The following is a 23,855-nucleotide window of genomic DNA, read 5'->3' as shown; positions in this document are numbered from 1 at the left end:
TGGAGACAAGACCATAAAAGAGATTATATGCATAGAACTCTGCCAGATTTCTGTGATCCATGTATACTCCCCCAGCTACGTCCTGCTCCCCATATCTGCAAAACTGTTAAGGACATGAGAGCTCACAGCCATTTCAGTGGCATAACTGAATTCCAAAGTGTTTGCAAGATGGAGTCTGCATTTTATGGCTCTGTTCAAGTCCTATTACTAGTCTCTAACAGAAGAGCTGGTAACCAAGTGGAGCTTGTTATCTGACAGTCAGATACCTAGAGATAGTAAAAACTAGATATATGATCGCAGCAATTTCATTTTCCTCACATTTATCCTGTGTTAAATGATGTTTCCACTGCTGCCTTGCCACAGGGATGTTGCATTTAAAGCTTTCTAAAAACAACACTGTAGTCAGCTTCAGCAGTAGCAATAGCACACACTGCTATTTCCTCCTCCTGGATACAACTCACCTAAAGAATTAATTTTAAGGGCTCAGAAGAAAGGATGGAATACAGTGGAGCGTTAACTGTCAGCTTCCTGAATGCTGTTCAAATATGTATCTTCATCTCCACACAAAGCGTTTTTAATCAACACTGCAGTCTTTGTTAAAAGCAAAATCCAGACCTTTGTAACAAAGACCACACAGATGCTGCATGCAAGGATGGGGGGAAATGGCAAAATTGTGTCCACATTCAAATTTTGAAACAACGTCACTGGTGATCAGTAGTTCAAAACAGTGCTGGGAACTTCTTGCTTTGATGTGTGCTGAACCTGCAGTTCATCATTCTGCAATTTTTATATTCTTTTGAATTTTTGTAAACTACTCTCACAAACACACCATGCTCAATGATCATTTACTGCCCATGGGTTCTAAAAGAACCTCATTCTCCCTGTTTTGAGCTGGGATTTTGTTTCTTCCTTTGTTTTCCCTTACTCTGTCTTCCCCTCTATGACATCTGCAGTTTGAGAAGAGTTCAAGAAAGATGCCATTTTCACATTCAATTTGAAAATTAGTTTAATACTATAAAACTCATTTTTTCACATATTTTGTACAAAAGAGGAGTTGTTTTCTCTTAATTATAGGAGAATTATTTAAACCTTGAGATTCCAGCTAAGTAGGTCCAAAATAAAGCAAGACTGGGTTATCCTGGTTCTGCAAGGCCCAAGTATGGCTTGCCCAAGGTCTCTTTCCAGTTTGGCTCTCATGATTGTGGACCACCTTGATGGAAAGTACTTCACATCATTGACTCTTCGGAGGCTTGTAATGAATTCGGCAACGCTCATTAAATACCTGAGACACCAAAACAGAAGAGCAAAAGCAAATCAGTCTTTGTCCAGAGTCTTCAGACCTACTTCAGGTAGCTGTTCCTTCCTGCCGCACCCAGCACCACGGTATCAATAAATGCCACTTACCAGCCCATCTGTCTCCATTTGCTTTCTCCCCCGGCTTTACTAAATCCAAAGTGTGCAGCTCGGTGCTGGGGAACTGCACAGCACTAACAGTATTCCCCCTCAGATAAGGCACTTATCATCCTTGCGGCCTGTCTATGTCAAAGACACTGAACTTTTCGGCTCATGGGTTGGTAGGAGGCTTTTTTGTTTGTTATGGTTTTAAAGAGGGAGGGAAATGATCAGCAAGAAGATCGTGACCAGCTGTGTTCTGTGAAGTTCACTGCAGCGTTCCAATCTGGGCATCACATTCTTCTCTTTACTGAGCAAATGCGTTGTATATAGTGATAAGGGAGAAAAGGAGGTGCAAGTGCTCCTGGAAGTCATGTCCATATACTTAAAGCTACTTGGCTGCAGGTGGTGCTGTTGCCAGCATTCCATGCCAACGGCACACTGCTCCCACCTCATTTACCTTTGGCGCCTTCTCTGGGTAAAATCTGGGACACAGAACTAGACACTGAAGACCACTTCACTTTAGCTCAAGCTGCAGAACTCAGCAAGCAGTCTGCTTACCGTAACAAGGGCCAGTAAGTATGACTATATCAAGCACACCAGTCTGAATCAAAAGCATAACATGTAGGCTCAAAAAGTTGTCAGTGCTGTTATCAAGGAATTTAATTATTTACCATTTAAGCACCAAAACTTTGACCAGTGCATGTCCTGAAAAGTGGCACGAGCACCACCTAGCACCAAGCCAAGGCAATGGCAGTTACTAAGACACTGTTGGCACCCATGTGAGAGCACATTTCGCCAAGGTACCCCAGCCCTTCTCTGATACAAATTGTCTTTGATCTTTAGGATGTCAAATTTTGTGAAGTCTCCCCCAGGCTTCACGTGCAATGTGAAGGGCCCTTAGATTTGAGGAAGTTATGCATCATTTTACATATATATGTTATTCTAGAATAGAATTAGACAATTCTGCAATTGGTCTCCTTATTCAGCATGCAGAACCAACAGCTACTTCAGTAAAAGTGAAGTTTGCAGCATGCCTTACAGCAACAATTGAAGTAATCTTCACTTCAAATTTAGCGTACTTTAAGAAGCAGAACACATACTGCAAACATTCATAATTAGAGAAAACATGACAGCTCTGATGTAATTTCTTCCAAATGCATGCAAGCCTGTCCCATTCAATTACCACATGCAGTGGACAGCTCTCGAAGGTGTGTAAAGATCTGAGATCAGGCAATCAATAGAAGGAAACTGTAGAAATTAAAAACCACGCAGATTTCCCATTAGAAGCACTTTCATACTGAGCAAATTGCAGCATTTTTCTCCAAGTCATTCTATGTGCACAGATGCCTTAAAGAGTACTGGAAATGTAGTCTAAACTCTTGTAAGGCAGGCTCTCTCACATCAAACAACATTCCAAAAACATTTCAGCTTCCAACACACTATCATGCAATCTTTTAAAGCATATTTAACAGCAACTCTGAAGCTCATGGAAAATCAATATTGCAATCTTACTAACACTGCCTCCTACTTTTAGAGCATCTACCCACAGACCCCAGGGCGTTATTCAGTCCACTTAACTCCTGTAGCCTACCTGTGAAGTGTTACTATTGTTTTTCACATGGGAAAAAGCACTCAAGGTACCATAAAATTAATGTTGTCTGGTAAAGTCTGATTTTGCTGTCTTTCATGTATTAATACAAAACACTGCAATAACGAACTCTCACATAGACGTGGTGCAGAGAGATTAATGTGAATGTCTTGTTTTGAAAGTCAGTTACTTGCTTGGTATCAGCCAAACAGACCTCCACCACATGCACTGCTATAAAGCAGCACTTTTCTGTATCTCACTATTGCTAGAGCAACGCAAATAAGTATCTCAAAATAACTGTTTCCTAATCACATATTTCCAGTTTGTAAATGTAAATCCATGTAAATCCATGAGGGTATTTTACAACTAAAAGTCTGCAACACTAAAAAAGAGCAGAGGTCCTCACCTGCACTCCAATAACCACTACCACATATAATAAATGGTATTAAATCCATAGCTTTGACTGGATCTAATTCCATCAGTGGAGTATTTTCACAGCTGAACGAAACCTCAGCTAAGCCTGCACTCATAGGGATGTAATAGTAGAGCTGGAGATAAAAAACCCAGGCAGACATTTATCTTCAAGTCCTTCTCTGAACACTTGCAGGCACCATGTGCATACCTCACCACTTTTCAACTAAACATTCTCCATTTCCAGGAAAAGTCAGCCACTTCTGTCACTAACAAAATGACATAACCTAAAATAACCTAACGCAGCTACAAGAGATCACTGGTATTAGTGCTAAGTTTGGTGCCAACTCTGGGTTTTGGAACAGAGACACTGGAGGAGAAATAGGCATTTCTCCCCACAACCAACCCCACACCCTTTAAAAACAAAATGGCCAGTGCTTTTCCATGAAACGTTTGCCACTGGTGTTGTTTAAGTTATGGTATTTCTCAGTCATATTCAAGCTTGCTCAAAATTAATTAAGCTTAAGGGCATGACTAATTAATTAAGGGCATGATAAGCTTTTCCAGACAGTACAGAGACTGAGTGGGAAAACATGTAATTCATTTGTTTAGCTTCCATCCAGCTCTATTATGGTGATGATCTCTAAGAATACAGAAGACATGAAGTCGTATTCCATTTACCCTGATGAAACCTAGAACTAAAATCCTAAAGCTGCGATTAAGAGTGGAGCACTTGGGGCCATCAATCCAGGTGACACCAGAAAGCAACAGCAGGACTGCCCTTCACGCTAGGATCATCCATCCAAGCCTGCAGAAACTCTGTCAGAAAGAGGTTTAACTTCTACAACCGCATCCTCCTCCAGCCTCTGCTCAGAAGCATGACTGGCACCAGAGCCATGACTGAAAAGCTCATCCCTGTGGCACTAGAAGGGGCCCAGCCAAGCTTTCCAGACAGGCCACCACAGACAAGTTTACCAAGTCCCTAGCCACTGAGTAAGGCTGAGGAGGAGATCTATATGGGAAGCATTCTACAGTCCTTCTTCCCCACCATATCAGCCTCATTTCTTTCCTCACAGTGCCTGAAAAGCCCTAAAATCTGACTGAAAGCCCTGAAACGACTGACCTGAAACACTTGCCCCAGCACTGCCCTCATTGTTCCTAGTTAGCCTGCCTCATAAAGCATTTGTCCCACAGCTCCAGGGCAGGACAGCTCAAACCCACAGCACAGAGCTACATCGCTTTCTAAAATGACTGAGTACCTTCCAGCTTCTGTCATTTACCACTTCTTCAACATTCAGCTCCGACTGCATCAATTTCAACTGTAGAAAATAACAGACAAAGAAAGAAGTTATTGTCAAGACGTTCCTTGCAGCTATCAGCATTCACCACCTCTGCATCTCTGTGACAAAAACCCAGTACCAGGTGCAAATTGAAGTTAATCATCCCAAAAGCCTGGTCCTTCCATTATTCAGTCAATGCTTTGGGCGGGCTAGGGAAGTCCGCAAGGGGCACCCTGAAAGCAGAAGTTACTGCTGATTACTAATTCATTCTTAAATATTGCCTGTCAAGATTTGATAGAATGAATTGATCAGCCTTAGTGGCTCCACAGACAAAAATTACTTACGGTTGAATAGCACTCAGCGCAAGGGATAGCAGTGCTACAGTTAGCTTTGCAGGCTTGAATTCTCAGTCTTCCACACGTGTATTACTGGAGTCAAACAAGATAGCTAGCTACAGCATTAGGGAAAATCACAGATTCCTGATATAGGATTAAGATCAGGAAGGTATCCCTTCTGCTTCCTTTGCCATCTATCAGTGCACTGACTGAAAAATGGTCTACAAGAACAGATCACATACATTTGTAGTCTCTGAAGTTACTATGAGATTTGATTACAGTGGGACAAACTAGGTTTACACATGTTGGAAGAGCTCTGAAATACCACAGTAAGCAGTTCTAGAGCACTCATTCACTCCAACAGAAATGCAAGAATCTCTGTTTCAGCCCCATTAGTTAACTCCATAGAGCATATGTGACAGCTGTGTTCAGATGACCTATGGTAATTTGACCCCTCCACCAGTTCCAGAAGCAGAAGAGGTGATATAAGAGTTTGCCATTCATGCTCACAGTTAGGATTTATTTTTGTTGGAGTTTTAGACTCCAGAATGAATCAACTTGAAATATGTAGTTCCAGGCAGAGAGTTGATGAACAGGTGCAAACCAAGACAGCAATCTCATCTGAAATAAGAAAACCTCCAAGCAGGACATCCAGACATGTACAGCTTACACAGGTGTTGGATGAGTTTTTGCCTGCTCAATAGGATATCAAACTGTTTGAAATAATAACACAGCATTAGCTGGGTGATCAGATGACCGTAGCTAGGCTCTGTAATACCTCTGCTGAAAAGATCCCTAGTGTATCAAGGAAGAGTTTTCCCTACTGGAATACATGAATAGGTTTACAATCATCTTTGACACCAAGCCCAAGCAAAACCACCATTTCAGCCTTTTGCTTAGAGATGCAGATCCAAACAGCAACACAGTCAGTGTTAATCAGCAAGGCTATAAAGGTGGTTTGGCTTGGGTTGTTTTGTTGCTGGTTTTTTTCCTTCTAAAACAGATTCCAACATTAAGCCCAACTAATTTACTCAATAAAACTAATACTCGTTAAGCTATATTTTTGGGACTTCCAGAATTAACTTGGTTGGCTATTTTGAAATTTCATATAAGAGAACTAAGATAACAACAATAATCAAATGATATTTTTATGTAAGTGGACTAAAAGAATCAGTTGCTAGACCTGCACAGCTCCAAGGATGTTTTTTTTAAAATCAGTAACCCAGAAATAGTAATCTTGCATAAAGTCCCCCAATTTGTACCACTAGCAGCATGAGAGAAGCACAAATAATAAAGAGTAAGATAGATCTGTTCTGTAACCAAATAAAAATTTGAAAGGCGTGGTCTTAAAATAGGAACTGTAGTGTCAAGAGAAATTGCCAAAGTTCCAAGAAAAAGAAAAAAAAAAACAAAACAAAACTGAACTCCTGGAGAAGAAAGGAAAAAGGGAGAAGTGGGGAGGGGGTGGGAAAGCAGTTTAAATTTGAGGTCACCTGATCAAAGGATTTTTGAGATGTTTACAAATTATGGATTGTTTTTAATATTTGAAATCACCTGTAGTTATTAAATGTTATCACTGCAACCTTCTTATTGGTTTAAGCGATAAGCTCAGAAACTAAGTGATTTAAGGAACTGACTGCAAATGAACTTGCAGAAATTTCTAAGCTATCGCACCTAGTTTCCCCAAAGTACCACAGAACTGACCAAAGGTTGGAAAAGACCTCCAAGATCACCCTGTCCAACCATCCACCTATCACCAACATTTCCCCACTAAACCGTGTCCCTTAGTACAACAGCTGTGTGCTCCTTGAACACCTCCAGGGACAGCGGCTCAATCACCTTCCTGGGCAGCCCATTCCAGTGCCAGACCACTCCTTTGGAGAAATTTTTCCTAACGCCCAAACTGAACCTCTCTTGGCACAACTTGAAGCCATTCCTTCTCATCCTATCACTAGTCACGTGGGAGAAGAAGCTGACCCCCACCTTACCACAACCTCTCAGGCAGATGTAGCAAGAGAGAAGTTCTCTCCTGAGACTCCTCTACTCCCGACTAAACAGTCCCAATTCCCTCAGCCCCTCCTCTTAAGACCTGTGTTCCAGATCCTTCATCAGTTTCATTGTCCTTCCCTGGACATACTCCAGGGCCTCCCTGCCTTTCTCATAGTGAGGGAGCCAAAACAGAACATAGTACTTCAGATGCAGCCTCACCAAAGCTGAGTACAGAGGGACAAGTAATGTGGATGCTCTGTAAGTTAGACTTTAAGTGCAAAACCACTTGCCTGACACTTGGTTCTTCAAACGAGTTCACATCAGAGCACTTCTCCAAAAGCATATGTCAAACAGTTCATTCAATGCCTGGAAACATCAACTGATGGACACTGAACCCTTGAGTTCCAGGCATCCCTCCAGGAACTTCTTTAGTTACAAATGCATCAGCGTTTCACTGCTCTGGAAAGAAATGCTCTTTCAAACTTCTGATATGCCATCTAGCCCACCTCTGCTGAAGTACACCTTTCATCCAGAGGCTACAAGATCGAGGTTTGTACATTACAATCCCTTGTGCAAATCCAGAAGTCTCTCTCTCACACAATCAGAACTAAACACCAACAACAGCAACAACAAAAAATTGCTTAACTGCAATTCAAAGCTTCCTGGCAGCTCCTCAAAGTGGACAGGAACCTCGATTAATACAATGAATAAGATGCTTTTCAGGCTAATGATGTAAAAGGATGGCTTTAATGCAGCATAACTATAGAGAGAAACTTTAAAAAACACTTATCTTCTAGTGATCATACCTTTGCACCCATTGCCACAATCTGCAGTTGTACTACTTTTCATGAGAACTCAAAAAGACAAAAGGAACCTCCAGACAGATACTCTCCAGAAGAGAGTAAACAGTTACATCCTACTAGGAGGTGTATGTCAGCAAAGTTTAGAGTAAATTGTGGAGAAGCATTTCTAGGCATGTGGGTAGTGGAATCTCAGAAGATGTGCCATTTACAGGATAAAAGCAGCTCTGCTCTGCTCTTATGGTTCTCACAAATCCAGACGATAAGAACAGAGGACAACACTGCCTAAGTTCCACTGCCTAAGCTGGGACTGTTCAGCCTGGAGAAGGCTTCAGGGCAGCCTTTCAGCATTTAAAGGGGGCTATAAGAAAGAAGGGGACAGACTCTTCAGCAGTATCTGGTGTGGTAGAACAAGGGGAAATGGTTTCAAACTAAAAGAGGGCAGATTTAGATTGGATACAAGAAAAATATTTTTTTTTTACAATAAGGACGGTGAAGCACTAGAACAGGTTGTCCAGAGTTGCAGTGGATGCCCTGTCCCTGGAGACATTTGAAGTCAGGGTGGACATCAACCTGACTGAGTTGTAGATACTCCTATTCATTGCAGGGGAGTTGGACTAGATTAGCTTTTAAAAATCCCTTCCAACTCTAACAATTCTATTCTGTGAAGTCAAGCTTGCCTTCAGGTTCTCTCCACCAAGGAGATATTTCCACTTGGGAAGACAACTTCTTACTTCTAAGTGACCCCTCAAGATCTCCACCACTCACCTTTGTCTGCTCTTTCCTGAGTTGCTTTAATAATGCTACATCATCCTGTGCCTTTTCCCTCTCTTCTCTGAGAGTTTTCACTACACTGGAAGTCTGAGCAATGCAGTTTTTGATGATTCTCTCTCGGTTGGTGTGAGCTTCCATAAGCTAAGTGAGAAGAGGGAAAGTCATCAGTAGGTCAGACATCAAATTAAAAAAAACTGTGTTACAAGTTTAAGAGAGACTTTCTGGAATCAAAGTATTGCTGTGCCTACAGAACTCCCTTTGTCTCTATAATCCGTATGTTAGAAGCAACACTGCTTTAAGCAGTAGCTACCAACTCTATCTGGTGGTAAAAGTCAAAGATACACATGCAGATGACAAACAAACAAGTGTTTCTGAGCACCACAAAACTATGCTAGCACTCATTTTTTAAAGAAAGAATCAAGCCATCTGGAAGTACATTTCGAAAGAACAGTACTGCAGGATAAGCCAGTCTACAGTGTGATTTTAAAGCAAGGCAGCTTCTACATGCATGTGGTTTAGCTGTGGAGAGAAGTCAAGCATGCCAGCAATGAATACATTAAAGCATGATCTATCAAGTCAGCCTTTTCCTTAGACACTGAGATTCTCCACTTCAGTAGCCACCGCACATCATAAAATCTCAGAAAGCGAGCTGAAGTTAAAGGAACAGACACTTACAGATTGGTAGAGCTCTTTACATGTCTGGCTGGCGTCAACTTTCCCTACAAAGGAGGCTGTAGGAATTGTAGTGTTTAATTCATGGACAATTCTGTCATCGATTGTCCTCATCACCCTGAGCAACTCCTGTATTAAATAAATACAAATTATTATTATTATTTTTTTTTTTACCCAAGAGAGTTGAACAGCAAAAAAAGCACTGTTCAGTGTTTTAATAGAAATTTAGGTTTATCTTTAGAAATAGGGGGAGGGTGAGGGGAAACAAACACACAAGGAAGCCACAGTTTCTATGTGCTTGGTGCAAAACAATCAGTTTCCTTAGCAGGAAAGCCAGTGGGAGACAACTGGGCTAATGCAAAGAAGCGAAAACCCGACGAAGGCAGCCCCAGCCCCGCGCTGCACAGCAGCAGGCTCACGCTCGCTTCTCCCTACACGACAGCCTCCTCAGGCGGCAGGGCAGAGCAGCTGCAGCCCGCTCCTGGAGCCCCACAGGCACAGCAGGGGTGAAGAAAACGGGAAGCCGGCCCCAGGCTGCAACCCCTAAAAGCCCTCCGTGGAAGAAGCAGGCCTCTGCCAGGGCTCACAGTATTACCGAGCAGCACCGGCAGACCGCGCTGAGCCACCACACTCCGGAACAGCCCACGGGCTCCCACACGTGCCGCTCCTGCACACAGCCTTACTCCATGAAGCCGTGCAGCCCGGTCACGTTAAACGAAGAACCCGATCCCAAGGGCCAATCTGCGGCGGGCAGGGCAGCGCTGGGCACTCAGCCCGCTCTCGGCTGCGCGACCGGGAAGGCCGGAGCCTCCGCGCGCACCGTGAGTGTTACCGAAGGGCGCGCGGGCGGTAGGGCGGAACGAGGAGTCGGGGGGGTCCGGGGCGCCCAGGGCACCGCGGCCGAGCGGTCGCGCAGCGCCACAGCCGCCCACAGCCCCTCACGCCGCCCGGCAGCGCGCTCCCCTCAGCGCCGCTACCTGGAACTCGGCGAAGTCCTCGCAGCTCGCCGCGCTGCTGGGCGCCGCCATACTGGAAAGGCCGAGGGCGCGGCGGCGGCCAATCGCACGGGAAAGGCGGGGCGAAGCGGGGCAGGGCGGGCCCTGCTTTGGGGGGTCCGGAGCTGGCGGGCGGCGCGGCCGGAGGTCGCCGTCGAGCTGCGGGTCGGGCGGCCGGCCCCGAGGGGCGGGTCGGTCGGCCGCGAGCGGGCCTGAGCGTCCCGCCGCCCGCCTCCAATCGCGGGGCCGGGGCGGAGCGCTGCGGAGCAGTGACATTGAGGGGAGTCGTGCAGGGCCGGGCGGCGGGCAGCGACATGTGGGGCCGCACCGGTGAGTGGCCGTCCCGTCGCGGGGAGCGGAGCTGAGGGGACGGCTGCGCTTCGCCAGGGCCGAGCGGGTGTCCGTCCTCCCTTCGGGCCGGGGGACGCATAACGCGGTGCTCGGCGCCTCCGAGGGGTCCCGGCCGGGCCGTGCGGGTCCCTGCGAGCGCCGAGGTGCGGGGCCTCCGGGCTGAGCCGCAGACGGGAGAGGAACGGGCTGGTTCTCGTTGTTGCTGGTCCTCTGAAGACCTTGGACGCTGCTGCATTCGGGAGGGCACTGATCCCTTTTCCTTTCCCCCAAAGAGAAGACATTTTCCTTCATAAAGAAGAAAAAAGAATGCAATTTATTTTACGTGCCCTTTTATCTTCCAGGGTTTTTTGTTTTTGTTTTGTCTTTGGGTTTGTTTGTTTGTTTATTTGTTTCCCCTCAGAAATGTTTCATTAATGAATAAATTAAGACTTTCTTCAGAGCATGTTTACATAGGTAAGGTGTTTTGTCCAGTGAACCGCAAAGCACCTGTCCCAGGTCCCAGCTCTGTCACTGGGAGTGACAAGATGAATAAAAAGTACAGCGCTTGGAAGAGTGCTGCCCAGAGCAGAGCGTGTGGCCGAGTAGATAAGTTCCTTGAAGCGGTGTTATGTCTTCTGCCGTAGAAACTGCTCATAGGCTGTAATCAGTCATTCTTATTATTCTATATATGCTTAATAGACAAACTCAAGTGATATATTTTAGAATTTGTAAAACTGACCTTAATTTCTTTATTAGATTCTGATGGTTTATAGAGTCATCTTTAATTTCTTTATTAGATTTCATGGATTATTATATCTGCGGTTTCTTTCATAGCATTAGATTTGTACCTACTGCTTTTATTTCTTGTTTTCTCTTGAGGCCGAGGGGAGGAACAACCTCCTACCTAAAAGCCAGCCTTCTCACTCCATAACGTTCTGAGCTAGACCTAGCCCCTGGGTTTCCTCTGCTTTCTCCTCCAGATAAGGCTGTTAAGCTGCTGGAAAGAAACATTCCCTCCTTTCTGAGGATGAGTCGAGGAGTGGGGCCGAAGGTGAGCAGGAGGCTCTGCAGCAAACCGCAGGAGGAAAGTCCAGTGCAGCCAAGAGGTAAGTTTGTAATAAAGACTATGCTACGTTTCTTGCTGTCAGCTGTTTAGATACCAAGGCTGCAGTCATCTGAACAATAGCCCCTGCTTTTGGGAGAATTAACTTGTATTAGACTGAAAAACTGAGCATTAAAATTGGCAGCAAGATCTTGAATTTCTTTTTTTAACAAAGCCAAGAGGCAAATTTTCTTCCTGTGACAGTAACAGCTTCTGCTTTGTAGTAGGTCATTAATGTCATATTCGATGTATGGCCCTATACTCTGAGGCTCTTCAGCTGGAACTGACTGTTCAGCCCTAACACAAACAGGGGTTTGGAACACTGTACCAGCTAAATACTTCTGCAGTTTTTCGTAGTAGAGCCAGCTCTAGCTGCTCACAGGCCTGAACATGCCCTGCAGGAGAGAATCTGAGTTACTGACTCAATTCATACTTAAGGATGGAGTGGATCAGGGAAAGATGAGGTAATGAAACACTGCCAATGGGACAGTTATGGTGCTCTAATCAGATGCCTGTGTTGTTACTGGTTCCCTTCTTGACCTACTGAAGCTAGATCAAAGCAGTGTACAGATGTGAAGCATTTTGCATAAATGTTTAAAAAAACAAAACAAAGCAAAACACATCTGTACTGGGTGAGACCAAGAATCTCTTTAACAGCGTCACATCTCTAGTAGTGGCTGATAAAGGGGGACCCTTACATTTTTGTGGGAACTAAAAGAAATAGTGATGGATAGCAAGGATCTAAGGGCGAGTATAAATGAAACATGGCACTGCTGTCCCAGAGACAGTGTCTTTGTGTTTAATGATCTTTGTCGGAATTTTGTTCTGTCAGTTTGTGGAGTATCTTGAGGCTGAAACTATTTTTAGCACCCGCATCCTCTGGGAAGGGGTTCCTCAGCTGAATGGCACAGTGAGAAAACATCTTCTCCTTGCATTTGTTTTTGAATCTGTCATATGCTGTTTTTGCTCTGTTCTTAATTCAGTACTCTTTCCAAAGCAGGGCATTTGTGGTCCACATTCGCAGCATCGCTACAGTTCTGGTACCCTCTGTTATGCTGGAGGGGTATTCAGTTGGTGTTTTTCCAGGCTTGCTGGGTTTTGGTGTAATACAGTGTTTGTTCTGTGGTGGTCACTCCACACCTGTGATCACCCTTAGGAATCTTCTCTACTCATTGCATACCAACTGTTCTTGAGACAAAGGCTCAGTGTTTCACAGGCTTTTCAGAATGCCAGAGTTGTGTTTTTGTAAAGTGACATAGTAACACTGTTGTGTTGCTCATTGTTCCTTTCCTTATCGTGGCTAATAATACTGTTCGCCTTTCTGTTCTTGAACTTTTCCCCAAACTTCTTCGAAATCCCAAGGACTGCTCCTCAGCAACAAAGATTAGATTATAGTTTGTCTTTCGTATGCGAACTGGAAGTGCTTCTTATTTATAAGTGGAATTCCATTTGCCCTGCCACTGACTCAGGACTCTAAAGGCCTGCAGCTCTTCTCACGTATCCGTCTTCTTTATGGTTCATAATAACTGAGTGTTGTCAGCAAACTGTGTATCCACACCACTTCCCAGGTCATTAATGAATCCACCAATTCATTTATGAATGTACATCCATGCAGAATCTATCCCATCCCATTACTTTTTTTGTTTGTTTTGTAGGCTAGATTGTAATGTTACTTAAGGAAACTTTTCCATACTTTATTTTGAGCATTTTGTGTATGGAGGTTGAAAGCCTGAGATGAAAATTAAGGATCTGGTCTTTGCTTATGATCACCTGATTGTTTATACCTACAAATAAGATCTCTCTGACTTCCTGGAAAACTTAAAATTCTGTTATGCTATGGAATAGGATAATGGCTTTTCTGTAGCATTTCCATTTGTTTTCTTTGAACTAATTTAATAGTAGTGGAAATATTATCATCTTGCAGTTTAGGAAGCTTAGATGCTGGAGCAGGTTCTGCAGATTTAAAACTGCAGAAGGGAGGCCATGAACAAGATTTGGCTTTCCCAGCTAACCTGCCCTCAGTTTAATTCATGTTCAGAGGTTTATTAATCTGACCGTGCAATAACCTTTTTGTTTTGTAACCAACTCTTGCAACTGTACATACAATTCTGGGTTATTCAATCTAACTGGTTAGGGATTCAGCTTTTCTGATTGTCTTTTTTGGTTGGTTGGTTGGTTTTTATTGTAGGTCGGCCTGTTTTCCGGGTGCCTGGACACAAGCCTACAAACTGGGAGAAGAAATGTTTGCTGTGGGCAGGCCATTTCAAGAAGCCAGAGGATATACCAGAGGTTGTCTCGTAAGTGCCAGTTTCAAAGCTGAGAAAGAGAAATTGCCTGCACAGGAATAAGTTGTCTGAATGCAATTCCAAAATACCTTTTTTGAAGGAGAAGGGGTTTCCACAGCTGAAAATCCGTATGCTGCTGTGCTTGTATCATCTTGTAGATGAGATTATGTGACCTGGAGAATTCTGTATTGCTGAGATGATTTACATGTAAATCACCTAGGTATTTCCTGAAGGGATGGCCAGCATCTATCATTGTTTCATTAAAAAAAATCACATAGCAATTAATTTTTATTCCTCCAATCAAAGATCTTTGCAAATATTAGCATGATCTTTTTCTAATGTTTTCCTTTACATGTCATAGCCTCCTATTGCATCAAACTTTCTTGAGTAATTGAAAAAAAGTAATTGAAACTCACGTAAAGTATTTATTAATGAATGTCTTGAGGGCAGAGGCAGAGGGGAAGTTTCCCCATTGCTGCTGGAATCCAATGTTACTGCCTTGGTCCCTGTGATACAGAAGATAAAACAGGATGTTCTAGTAGAGCTATCTAAAATGAAGATCAAATTTAACAAAAGCAATTTTAAAAAAGGCAATTATCAGTTTAAAAAAGCATTTCCAGTGGCATTTAAAAGGGAATTCTTGGCTTTGGCTTGAAGGAAATAGTTCAGCCAAAGTTAAGAAGGGGATCAAGAATACAAAATTACAAAAACTTGTTTGCCTTTTCTAATCTAAGATTGAGCTGTAAGGGCATGTGATTGTAATTGTATCTTGCAAGATACGGTTGTCAAACGTAACTAATTAAACAAAATAAACACTAAGCTACTGAATTGCTTTTAAAATGAAAGTTGTGTTCAGATGACTGCCTTTTCCTCTTGTATAGTCTAGGACACCCAAGATACTTCAAAAACTAACTAGTAGAATGTTAGATCTACTTCTGCATGTTTCATCTTAAATGTATCCTGAACCCAGGTTGTTCATCCCAGATTATTTGTAAGAACAAATGACCTGGAAGCTAAATTATTAGCTTCATGCTAGATCAATGTGTTCTCTATGATCAGAATTTTTTTTCAGATCAGTACTCTGAAACTGTGATCAAACCACTCTTGCACTCCTCTTCGAAAGAAAGACCAAAAGCTTTTCAGTTCTTATGTCCCATGTGACTCACCGCGCCAAACCATCGTGAATCCCTTCTCTCCAAATGTAAGGGTTAAAACATGATACAGGATTCCACATTCACTCATGTTTGCATACAGTGTTAGTAACTCAGTCCTGTTAATTCCATTATCTGTTAGGCTTAGCATATAGTTATTTTGTGCCATGATGTTGATGCTTTTCAATGTATAGTATGCCGAATTTAATCAGCGAGCATATTAGAACTCCTTAAGAAGGGAGTCATCCACTCTGTATTCTGCAAGAAGAGTTAAATATTTAGGAGTAGGTCAGTAGTTAGTGTGGAAAGCACATCTGGACGTGTTACACTTCATTGGCCCTTCTCGTATTGATACTCCTAATACACACTCTCCATTTACTGTAATTGAGGTTTAATTTGGTAGAACAAGCTTCACAACATTTGGAAAACTTTAATAGCTATTCCTGTTGTGGAAGATTTCTCTTAGAAAAGATGACTTTGACCAGCTTACAATCCTCCGTGCCCCCTTCATTCTCAGGAAAACAGATTACCTGAACGAAGTCTATTTCTTCTAGCAGGTGGGAAGTTGTAGCCACTGGTATTCTACCAAATCCTGTTCAGAATTTCCAGGAATGTTCTTTTCAGCAGCCAGTGTGAAATTTATAAATAGCTGTAGTAGAGGAAGCCTTCTTTGGAAAATATGAGGTACCATAAATTAAACCATTTTGAATCTCAGAAAAAAAGAATTGCAAAGCTGTGATAATATGCTCCTGTGCTCAGGAAACGCAAACAGTTAACATTTTATTATTCCTTCTGACAAATGTTTTTTTTAACCATTCTTCCGCTATTGAGGGAACACACATTTTACAGTTCTGGAATACACTGCAGTTCTGATGTTGATAAGGTACTCGCTGTATTTGTAAACTTTAGAAAGTAGCATCATAAACCAGCATTATAAAAATATCCTTTTCCTTTTCCTGTCTTCCTTGTAGTGAACATACATACTGAGATACTGCAGTGCACTCAGGTGGTCTAAAAAGGCAACATTCTGTAACAGCTGAATAACTGAAAATTAAAAATGTTTTTTGTGTGTTTCCAGCTTTGAGAGGAACCCCTTTCTTACCATGATTTGCATCTATCCTGAGGTTGCTCTAGAGATCAGACCAGCCCATTCTTGTAAAACCTTGGGTTTGTCTTTTTGTTGGTGGTGTTTTTGTGAAACAAAGTACTGCTAGTGTAACGCACAGACAGCATGCAGGAGCAATCACACAACTAGCCACTGGTTTATTTAGGTCTTCAGTAATGAGTCTTATTTTATTCTTTCTTGAGGATTGAAGTAATCCGAGCAGCACAAACCACTCTGCGGGTGAAGTTCAGCTACGTAATGATTGCCTTGACAATAATGGGGTGCATAGCGATGGTGATCCGAGGGAAGCAGGTAAGCATAAATTTTTGGCTGGTGAGTGCAAATGCATTTTAACAGAACTGTTAACAGAACTGTTAGTCCTTCCGGTTCCCCAGAAGGTAACGCTCACTGATTAATTCCCAGGTCAGAAAAGGGTGTCATCAGTGTTAGACTCTATATACAAAAACAGTTTTTTCTCCCACTGCCTTCCCAGCCCAGCACGATACATCACTCACAATCTCATCTTGCACTTGTAACTCCTCAGTTTTGCAGACAGGCTGCAAAAGTTTGAAAGGAAAAATAGTTTTCTGTTCTGTTAGTCTGATAGACAGCTAAATGTTCCTTGGGCCAAAAGGATCCATACAGTTAATTGTGTGGTGAACCTACTACAAATCACAGTACCTCTCTATGCGCTGCAACAGCAAGTAGTGTTTCTTCATCCAGACTGAGAATTCTCAGTCTTTAAACAGTGGGGAGTTATGGTAAGCACTAATTCTGTGCTCCTTAATTGTATTACAAACGTCTCCCTTTACTCTTAATGGAACAATTTTTTTCCCCATTACTGTTTAATTGAAAAAGCTGTATATAGATATAATAGAATAGCCCTCAAGTGCTGTAGACACCGAGCAACCATCCTCTCTCTACTCCTAGGCTGCCTTTCACTAAAGCCATTCTTCTGATTACAGTGTTTCACTCTTCTTTCTGTTAACATTTCCAGGTAACTTTAAAACTGAGTCTCAGTGCCAGCACTACAAATTATTGAAGTGGTAACACTTCTACTTGTCTGCATTCACTTCTCAAAATATAAAAGGATGCATCATTGAAATGAATCAATGGAAAGGCTTCTCCTAGGCACTAGCACAAGAAATCAAGGACTAACAATTTCCAGAAGTTATTCCTCTTAGGTTCACAGAGTATGAACACAAACACTGGAAAAGAGGACAACTGCTTTGGGATGTTAGTTTTCACAGCAGCTGTAATCTATTATACTTAACTTTTTGTTGCTCTGACTTCTGAAGACCAGAGATTAGTGTGAAATACTGACCATAAGCACAGAATACATCTGCTAGTGCTATTAACAGAAGGCCTTAACTTATTCCCAGAGAAATAACGAGTTTAAAGTAAAATTATCTGGATGTTGAATTTTAACCCTCTCTTTTCCAGGTATTGCCTTGGTAAGGATAGGCCAGATATCTTGTAAGCAATTCATCTCTGTGGCCCTTTAAGTGACACTTTCTATTCATGCTTTGTCATTATTTTTGTAGGCTGTAAAAAGGCACGAAACTCTTACAGCCATCAACCTGGAGAAGAAAGCTCAATGGAAGGAAGAAGCTCAGAGTGCATCTGCTAAACCTTAGAGGAGAAAAGGAAGAAACCAAGAATGGGGAAAGAAAAGCTGATGTCCTTTTCAGCGAGTTGCATCTTTTTTGTGTTCAGCGTTTGTGTTCAAGAATGAATGCATTATGCTGTAGTCATTAAAAACAAACATCTGTTTTCTTCCTGATACCTTTCCTCCAAACACTTTTTCAATGCATTTAACTTTACTTCATTCATTAACTGTATTATAACTCATTACTTCAGTCATCCACTATTGCTGACTATTCCAGCTCCCTTCAGAAAGAATATTATATGGATTCCATATTTACAGGCTCCCTAAAACTTTCTGCATGAGAGAGCAAATATTAGGCAAGTCCTTGACATGAGAGTAATTGTATGAACTACATTAACACTGTCAAAATGACCAGAAGTTACTGGAAAGCTTGTTTACTTATTCTAGGTCCAATATATTCTCGCCTTCTTTTGCTAAAAAATGGGAGAGGGAATGATAGCGAAATAGCATTCTGCAGAAACAATGTGTTGTAAATAAGAACCACATTTTTTGACTTTTTTTTTTTTTTTTTTAAACACTGAGTTAGCAGTGAGGTAAGAGGAAATTAAAATTAAGAGAAGTATTTTAAAGAATACTGAGCATCAGCTTCAGCCTGTGCTATCCCGTTGTTTACTTAGAGGAACAGGAGAAAGTCAGTCAAGCATTTCTGCTCTCTGGTGCCAAGCTCTTTTTCAAAATTTATTTGGATTTATTTGCATATTTTCCCTTTAAATTGCCATCTGCGCTTTCATGATGCTAACCTCAAGTTTCAGAAGCAGACCCCCTTCCTAATAGCCCTGTTTCTGGCATCATGTCAGAAGAGTTGCATACTGTTTGTGCTAAAGAGCATTCAGCAGTTGGAGACCAGTATTTTTTCTTCCTCTCAGTACAGCAGACTGGGATCATCATGGATGTTCAGATGTATTTTCCCAGGACTCCCTGTTAAGTGGCTCCCAGGGACTCCAGAAACAGAAGAGGTATGCGTTTGACAGATGTAGTTTGTGAGTATTTTGCAAGCACAAGGCAGATAGTTTTTCCTGAAACTTTTCTTCCTTGTGCTACTGAAAATTAGCAACATTGCTGAAGAAATTAAAAGTCCTTCAAAAATGCAAAGGATTGTGATTTTTTGGTGCAGTATTTTGTACTGTTCTTGATAGCAAGCAAGCACTGCAGTCTATCTTTCTATGAATTGTATTTCTGGTTACCCCTCCTACTGCTGAGATGTACTCAATCAGATACAACATGCAGTCATTCCACAGAAGTCACAACCAGCAGGTGATGCCACGACCCATTATCATATTCTAAGACAATCACTGCAAGAATGTTGTCATGCAAGCAGACCAGGCTCTCATATTTTCCATTCAGTTAATACCTAGTGGAGGTCATAACTGCAGTTATGTGAACAGATCTTTCATGACAGCTTTTGTTCTTTGTTACACTACTAAGCATATAGGTGCCTGTGCTTACACTGAATAAAACCAAAGAGCAGAACATCAGCTTCACAGCAACCTGAAATAATGCCTGGAGAGAAATTTGTGATTTGATTTATGCTTGGTGATGACAGAACGTAGAACTATGCATCTCTCAGAAGTGTTCCACTTTCAATAAGCACCTCTGAATGCATTCTAACAGGTATCTCATCTATTTTTGTATATAAATCTTAGAAAGCAACTCACCAGAGCAGCAACATTGATCAGTTTTTCCATTTCAGACAGTATCTGTAACCTTTATGCCCTTTTTTAATCAAAAATTGAACTCTGGTCCAGTAGTCCAACTGAAGCTCCATGCAGTAGCAGTCATATCCTTCCCTTATAAGTCTGGTATCCCCACAATTTCTGCATCTACAAGAAAACCTGAATGTTGCTGCGCACATTTGTGTTTTCTTTCAGCTTCCACATAGGCTCAAAAAGCCTGAGCTTTATGCCACCCTCCAACTCACCCCCAACCAATGCAGGTTTTGGGTTTTGTTTTTTTTTTTTTTGCAAGTAGTTTGGTAACATAAACATTAATCTTTATGAGAGGAATAAAGAAACACTTAACTTTCACAGTGTGATAGCTTCCGTGAAAGCATTTCTGAACACAGACAAATGTTTAAGAAATATATGTATACATTAGACTGGCTGCTTAGGCAGTAATGTGCAGCTAACGAGAATACCCTGCACCACCTGGTTAGGTCATACCTTTAGCCTATGCTGTTTATAACACTTCATGATGAAAAAGAACATTAAGAACTTAGAACAACATTTCATTTTTTTCCTCCCCTTTAGCTTAGTCTGAAACACCATTTACTTTTATTCCAGAAAGTGAAATTACTAATTCCACACCATGCACCTTTTAACTGTACCTGTTCCATATATGTCTCAATCCAGTGCTCAATCTGCCAACTTGAATGCTGCCTCAGAAGACCATGCAGGAGCCCTAAGGACATTGTCACAGTAGTACAAAAAAAGATCTTACTTATTTTCCTACTAAGATTCAGATATCTAAAGATCTTAATGTTTCCTACCTAAAATAGACATAGCAAAGTACTAATCACATGTTGTGACAATTCCAGACGAAAAGAAACCATACTGGAAAACACAGGGAATTACTTAAAGCTTCTCAGAGATGCAAGTTGCCCAAAGGTACACCAGTAGTCCCAGAAATCCTCAGGGAAGCACAGTGACGCACAACCATGAGCATTGTCACTTTTGGAGCTGGGTGGGGGGGGCTGGTTCTTCAACAGTCTTAATGCTGCTCGTTATAGAAATGCAGGGTCAAGGACACCTGCTTTCCAGGGTCAGTGCCCTCCTCCTTCCCCTTAAGATTAAGAGACAGGACTTCAACCACCAGTATTTGGTAGCATCAAAGAACAGACACAGAAATAAAATAACAAGCTAGTCCCCAGGCAGCAGTTGCCTCAAATAATTGTTTTGCCTGTGTATTCCCAGAAGCCCCAGGCACTGGCCCTGCTTTAGTTACTGAAGTTTCAGCAACTTTCTGCCCTACCATCTTGCGTATCCTGAATGCAAGAGAGCAATCTTGCCTGCCATGTACCACTGGAAACTTCACCAACAGAGTGAACAGCAGCTTGTTCCTGTTTGCTACGTAACATGAAAGGAACTTCAAACCTTTTTAACAATTGTTGCTCCTAGTTTTTAGCATCCTTCTTTTAAGTCCTTATAGCAACACTGAGAATGTTCCTGTAAAAAGTTTCAACAAAGCTGAATATGAAGTTGACGTATTTCCCCCATTTCTACTCAAAGGTCTATTTTTATACCTATGAGAACTACGTTAGCCATACAGAATCATGCCAGGCAATCAATGGTCAAGTGGTAATGTAAGAGGATCCTCACATTTTTTCAGAAGCACTTATCTTCCAAAACAGAGTCTTTACATGGGGCCCGAATGTTATTTATTAGATGGGTATGTTACACCACGCATTTGGCTCTATCAAAATACAAACAGTTGGACTGCTCTTAGTTTACCAAGTAATTCTGATCAGTCTGTATCAGTAAGCTCTCCCTTTCATAATGCACAAGTCTGTACTCCCTTCCACGCTGATGTAATTTGCAGCCTTCGTTAGAAATTTTGTTTCTTTTCAAGTCATTAGTAAGACTAAATAAAGCAAAGACAAGAACTGGTTGCTGGAAGATCCTGATGAAAATACATTCAATTGAGCACCATTTAAAATCAAATTGAGACCTATGAGTTTAGCCACATTTTAATCCATTTAATGTGTGCCACATTGACTTCTGTATTGTTTTAGTTCTCAGTCAAAATATAATGCAGTACCAGTCAAATGCTTTACACAGTGTAAGTATATACAACAACAATATTACCTGTGTCAACCAAGCCTGTCACTTCAAACAAACATATCAAGTTTAAAGATTTATACTTATCTGCTCTGAATTCACATATCCACTGCAAAAGTAACAACACTGGCTAGGCTCCTTACACAGGAAGGCACACCATTCAGCTTAAATGGACTCATTTTTTAATTTGCTCATTTAGAGGCAATTGTCATTTTTCTCTTGGGGGCAGGGGAGGGAAATGCCAATGCACCACATTGTTTTCACTAGCCTGGAAGAGAAAACACTTATATATATAGATATATAGATATGTATATATATACACACTTACGCATGTGTGTATATATATATACACGTGTGTGTGTACATATGTATATATACACACAAGTGTATATATACACAGAATATACATATATGAATATACAGAATATATGCACACACACTTCGCTCAGATTTGTTTACAAAATATGTAGCATTTTTATACCATCCAATAAGAGGTAAATGATTTTAAACAAATCTTATAGAAATGACATGTTATTGGAAATTTACACGTAAAAAAATCCAGCACAAAAAAATCCAAAAGCTAAAACAAGATTTTGCTACTAATCAGTGCTTCTATCACCCTTCAAGAAAAGAGAAACACAGTTATTTATATGTGATGTAAAGGCAACATTGAGGGTTTTTGTTTTTAAATTAACCACCAAATTTAACCCCCTAAGATTACAAAGAATCAAAGTTCATTTACAGATCAAGTGCAGTAAACTAAATGTTCCTTCAGCACAAAGCAGCACTAGAAAATAACTGGGAGAGGGAAGGGGGAGGCCAACTGGCTTAGCTAGGGAGGCAGCAGGTGGCTTCTGCAGCAGCCACACAGGTCAGTCTCCATCCTGAAGCACAGACAGAACCAAAGATTGTATTTAAATAATGATGACGCAGAGTTGATGTGTTCAGGCCTTTGCCTAGCTTCTTTCAGCACTTTGACAAGCATTTTATATATTTGTATTATTCTGTATACAGTGGACTGTTTTTTGCTTTTGCAGTGGCTTGTCACTGAGAGGAGTCATAAGGAGGATCTTGCAGACAGTTCTGCCACTAACATTTACCACAGGTACATGACACTGCAGATATCAGAGGCATTTTTGAAATGTTTACACTGGACAAATGTGTGTTGCAAATGTTCCAAATGGCTTGAAAGAACATAGCCCATTGCTGGGGTTGAGGGAGGCAGACAGCCTGGAGAATCCATTGCCTTTACAGAAATGGAACTGCCACTTACAATCACATGGCATGTCCCCCTTTTTGAAGAGCTTGGTGTCAATGTCAGCTGAACTCAGTGAGGAGTGGCCGGCCTTTGCATCAGATGTCTGTGATCCAAGCATCTTGCGGAGCCAAGAACATGCTGCTAGCAGAAGGGCAGTCTACAGCTGTGGATGACAGCTGTCATGCAGTCAGCAATGCCTTACAGATGTCACCTGTAGGAATCAAGCATTCCATGCCAGTTCACCTGAAGTCCCATAAACAGCAGAAGAAATAATGAAATGAAAGGGCCAGGTGGATCTGGGTATAATATTGACTATCCTTTGAGCATAGAGTCATTTTAGTTCTTAAATATGAGGCTTGACCAGTAGGACTCTTTTAGGCAAGTTGGAAAGGAAGCTCTTGTCTTGTGAAAATGAAAAGGAGATCTAACACTCCCTGTGCTAAGTTTTACAAATTAAGATTTTGTGTTCAGAAGGTAATTTTTCAGAACTCAGTTCAAGTCAAGCTGTGTAAAAATGTTAAGAGGCAATAGAAATTTTTCAGCCATAACTTTACAACCAAGGACCAGACTTTGTAGCACAAAGTCAGGAAGGGCTGGATTTTAAGGTAGGCCTGGCCGGATTATACTGTGCTGGCAAGCAAAATGAGAGTAGTTTCTCCATTCTAAAAGCTATTTCAAAAAGTCATTTCTGGGGAGGTGGTAGGAGTGACCTATTCACAGGTTCCTTTTTGTGGATGGAAAGACTGAGAAGGTACGCAGATCTCCACAGTGGTCTGCAGTCCACATTGAGAGCTCAGTGTTGAGAAGGGGTAGGGCCACGTGTGTTCAGTATTCCTAAAAACCAGAAAACACATCTATTGGAGCTTGTTGTTGCAGGGGATAGAATACTTATTCCATTATTTGTAACAATCTATATTCCAATAGCTCCAGCTGGCACATACAG

General features: G+C 41.8%; 3 protein-coding genes across 4 annotated transcripts in view; 1 reads left to right on the top strand and 2 right to left on the bottom strand.

Moving 5' to 3' along the window:
- Positions 1-988: 988 nt before the first annotated feature.
- On the bottom strand, positions 989-10,316 carry MIX23 (mitochondrial matrix import factor 23). Its single transcript, XM_042868460.1, has 5 exons — positions 10,222-10,316; positions 9,248-9,373; positions 8,567-8,713; positions 4,654-4,713; positions 989-1,282 (listed from the first exon to the last, which is right to left on the bottom strand). Exons 1-5 carry the CDS (start codon positions 10,270-10,272, stop codon positions 1,232-1,234), a joined length of 435 nt encoding a protein of 144 aa, XP_042724394.1. The 5' UTR covers positions 10,273-10,316; the 3' UTR covers positions 989-1,231.
- A 151-nt stretch (positions 10,317-10,467) lies between these two features.
- FAM162A (family with sequence similarity 162 member A) lies at positions 10,468-17,995 on the top strand. The gene is made up of 5 exons (XM_042867701.1): positions 10,468-10,569; positions 11,550-11,675; positions 13,860-13,968; positions 16,416-16,524; positions 17,757-17,995. The coding sequence occupies exons 1-5, from the start codon at positions 10,554-10,556 to the stop codon at positions 17,847-17,849; spliced, it is 453 nt and encodes a 150-aa protein (XP_042723635.1). The 5' UTR covers positions 10,468-10,553; the 3' UTR covers positions 17,850-17,995.
- Positions 17,996-22,104: 4,109 nt separating this feature from the next.
- Positions 22,105-23,855, bottom strand: part of KPNA1 (karyopherin subunit alpha 1) — a 50,971-nt gene continuing 49,220 nt past the window's right edge. For both annotated transcript variants that reach the window (XR_006178194.1, XM_042867700.1), the window contains exon 15: positions 22,105-23,746. The gene's annotated coding sequence lies outside the window, so the exon portion shown is untranslated. The remainder of the gene's footprint in view (positions 23,747-23,855) is intronic.

This window comes from Lagopus leucura, unplaced genomic scaffold (genome assembly GCF_019238085.1).
Source record: "Lagopus leucura isolate 7727_CA_CO unplaced genomic scaffold, USGS_WTPT01 Super-Scaffold_100001, whole genome shotgun sequence".
In the NCBI taxonomy this organism is placed as follows: domain Eukaryota; kingdom Metazoa; phylum Chordata; class Aves; order Galliformes; family Phasianidae; genus Lagopus; species Lagopus leucura.
The sequence above is the reverse complement of the archived record's forward strand: the minus strand, read 5'-3'. Positions and strand labels throughout refer to the sequence as shown.

What these genes read in the sequence shown, in the direction of transcription:
- MIX23 (XM_042868460.1), bottom strand. Translation starts at nt 10,272, where the DNA reads ATGGCGGCGCCCAGCAGCGCGGCGAGCTGCGAGGACTTCGCCGAGTTC. An exon ending in GTAAAGAGCTCTACCAATCT is followed by an intron (nt 8,714 to 9,247) that starts GTAAGTGTCTGT and finishes CTTCTCACTTAG; the next exon opens with CTTATGGAAGCTCACACCAA. An exon ending in TCAGGAAAGAGCAGACAAAG is followed by an intron (nt 4,714 to 8,566) that starts GTGAGTGGTGGA and finishes TATTTTCTACAG; the next exon opens with TTGAAATTGATGCAGTCGGA.
- FAM162A (XM_042867701.1), top strand. An exon ending in AAGTCCAGTGCAGCCAAGAG is followed by an intron (nt 11,676 to 13,859) that starts GTAAGTTTGTAA and finishes TTTTTATTGTAG; the next exon opens with GTCGGCCTGTTTTCCGGGTG. An exon ending in GATATACCAGAGGTTGTCTC is followed by an intron (nt 13,969 to 16,415) that starts GTAAGTGCCAGT and finishes TTCTTTCTTGAG; the next exon opens with GATTGAAGTAATCCGAGCAG.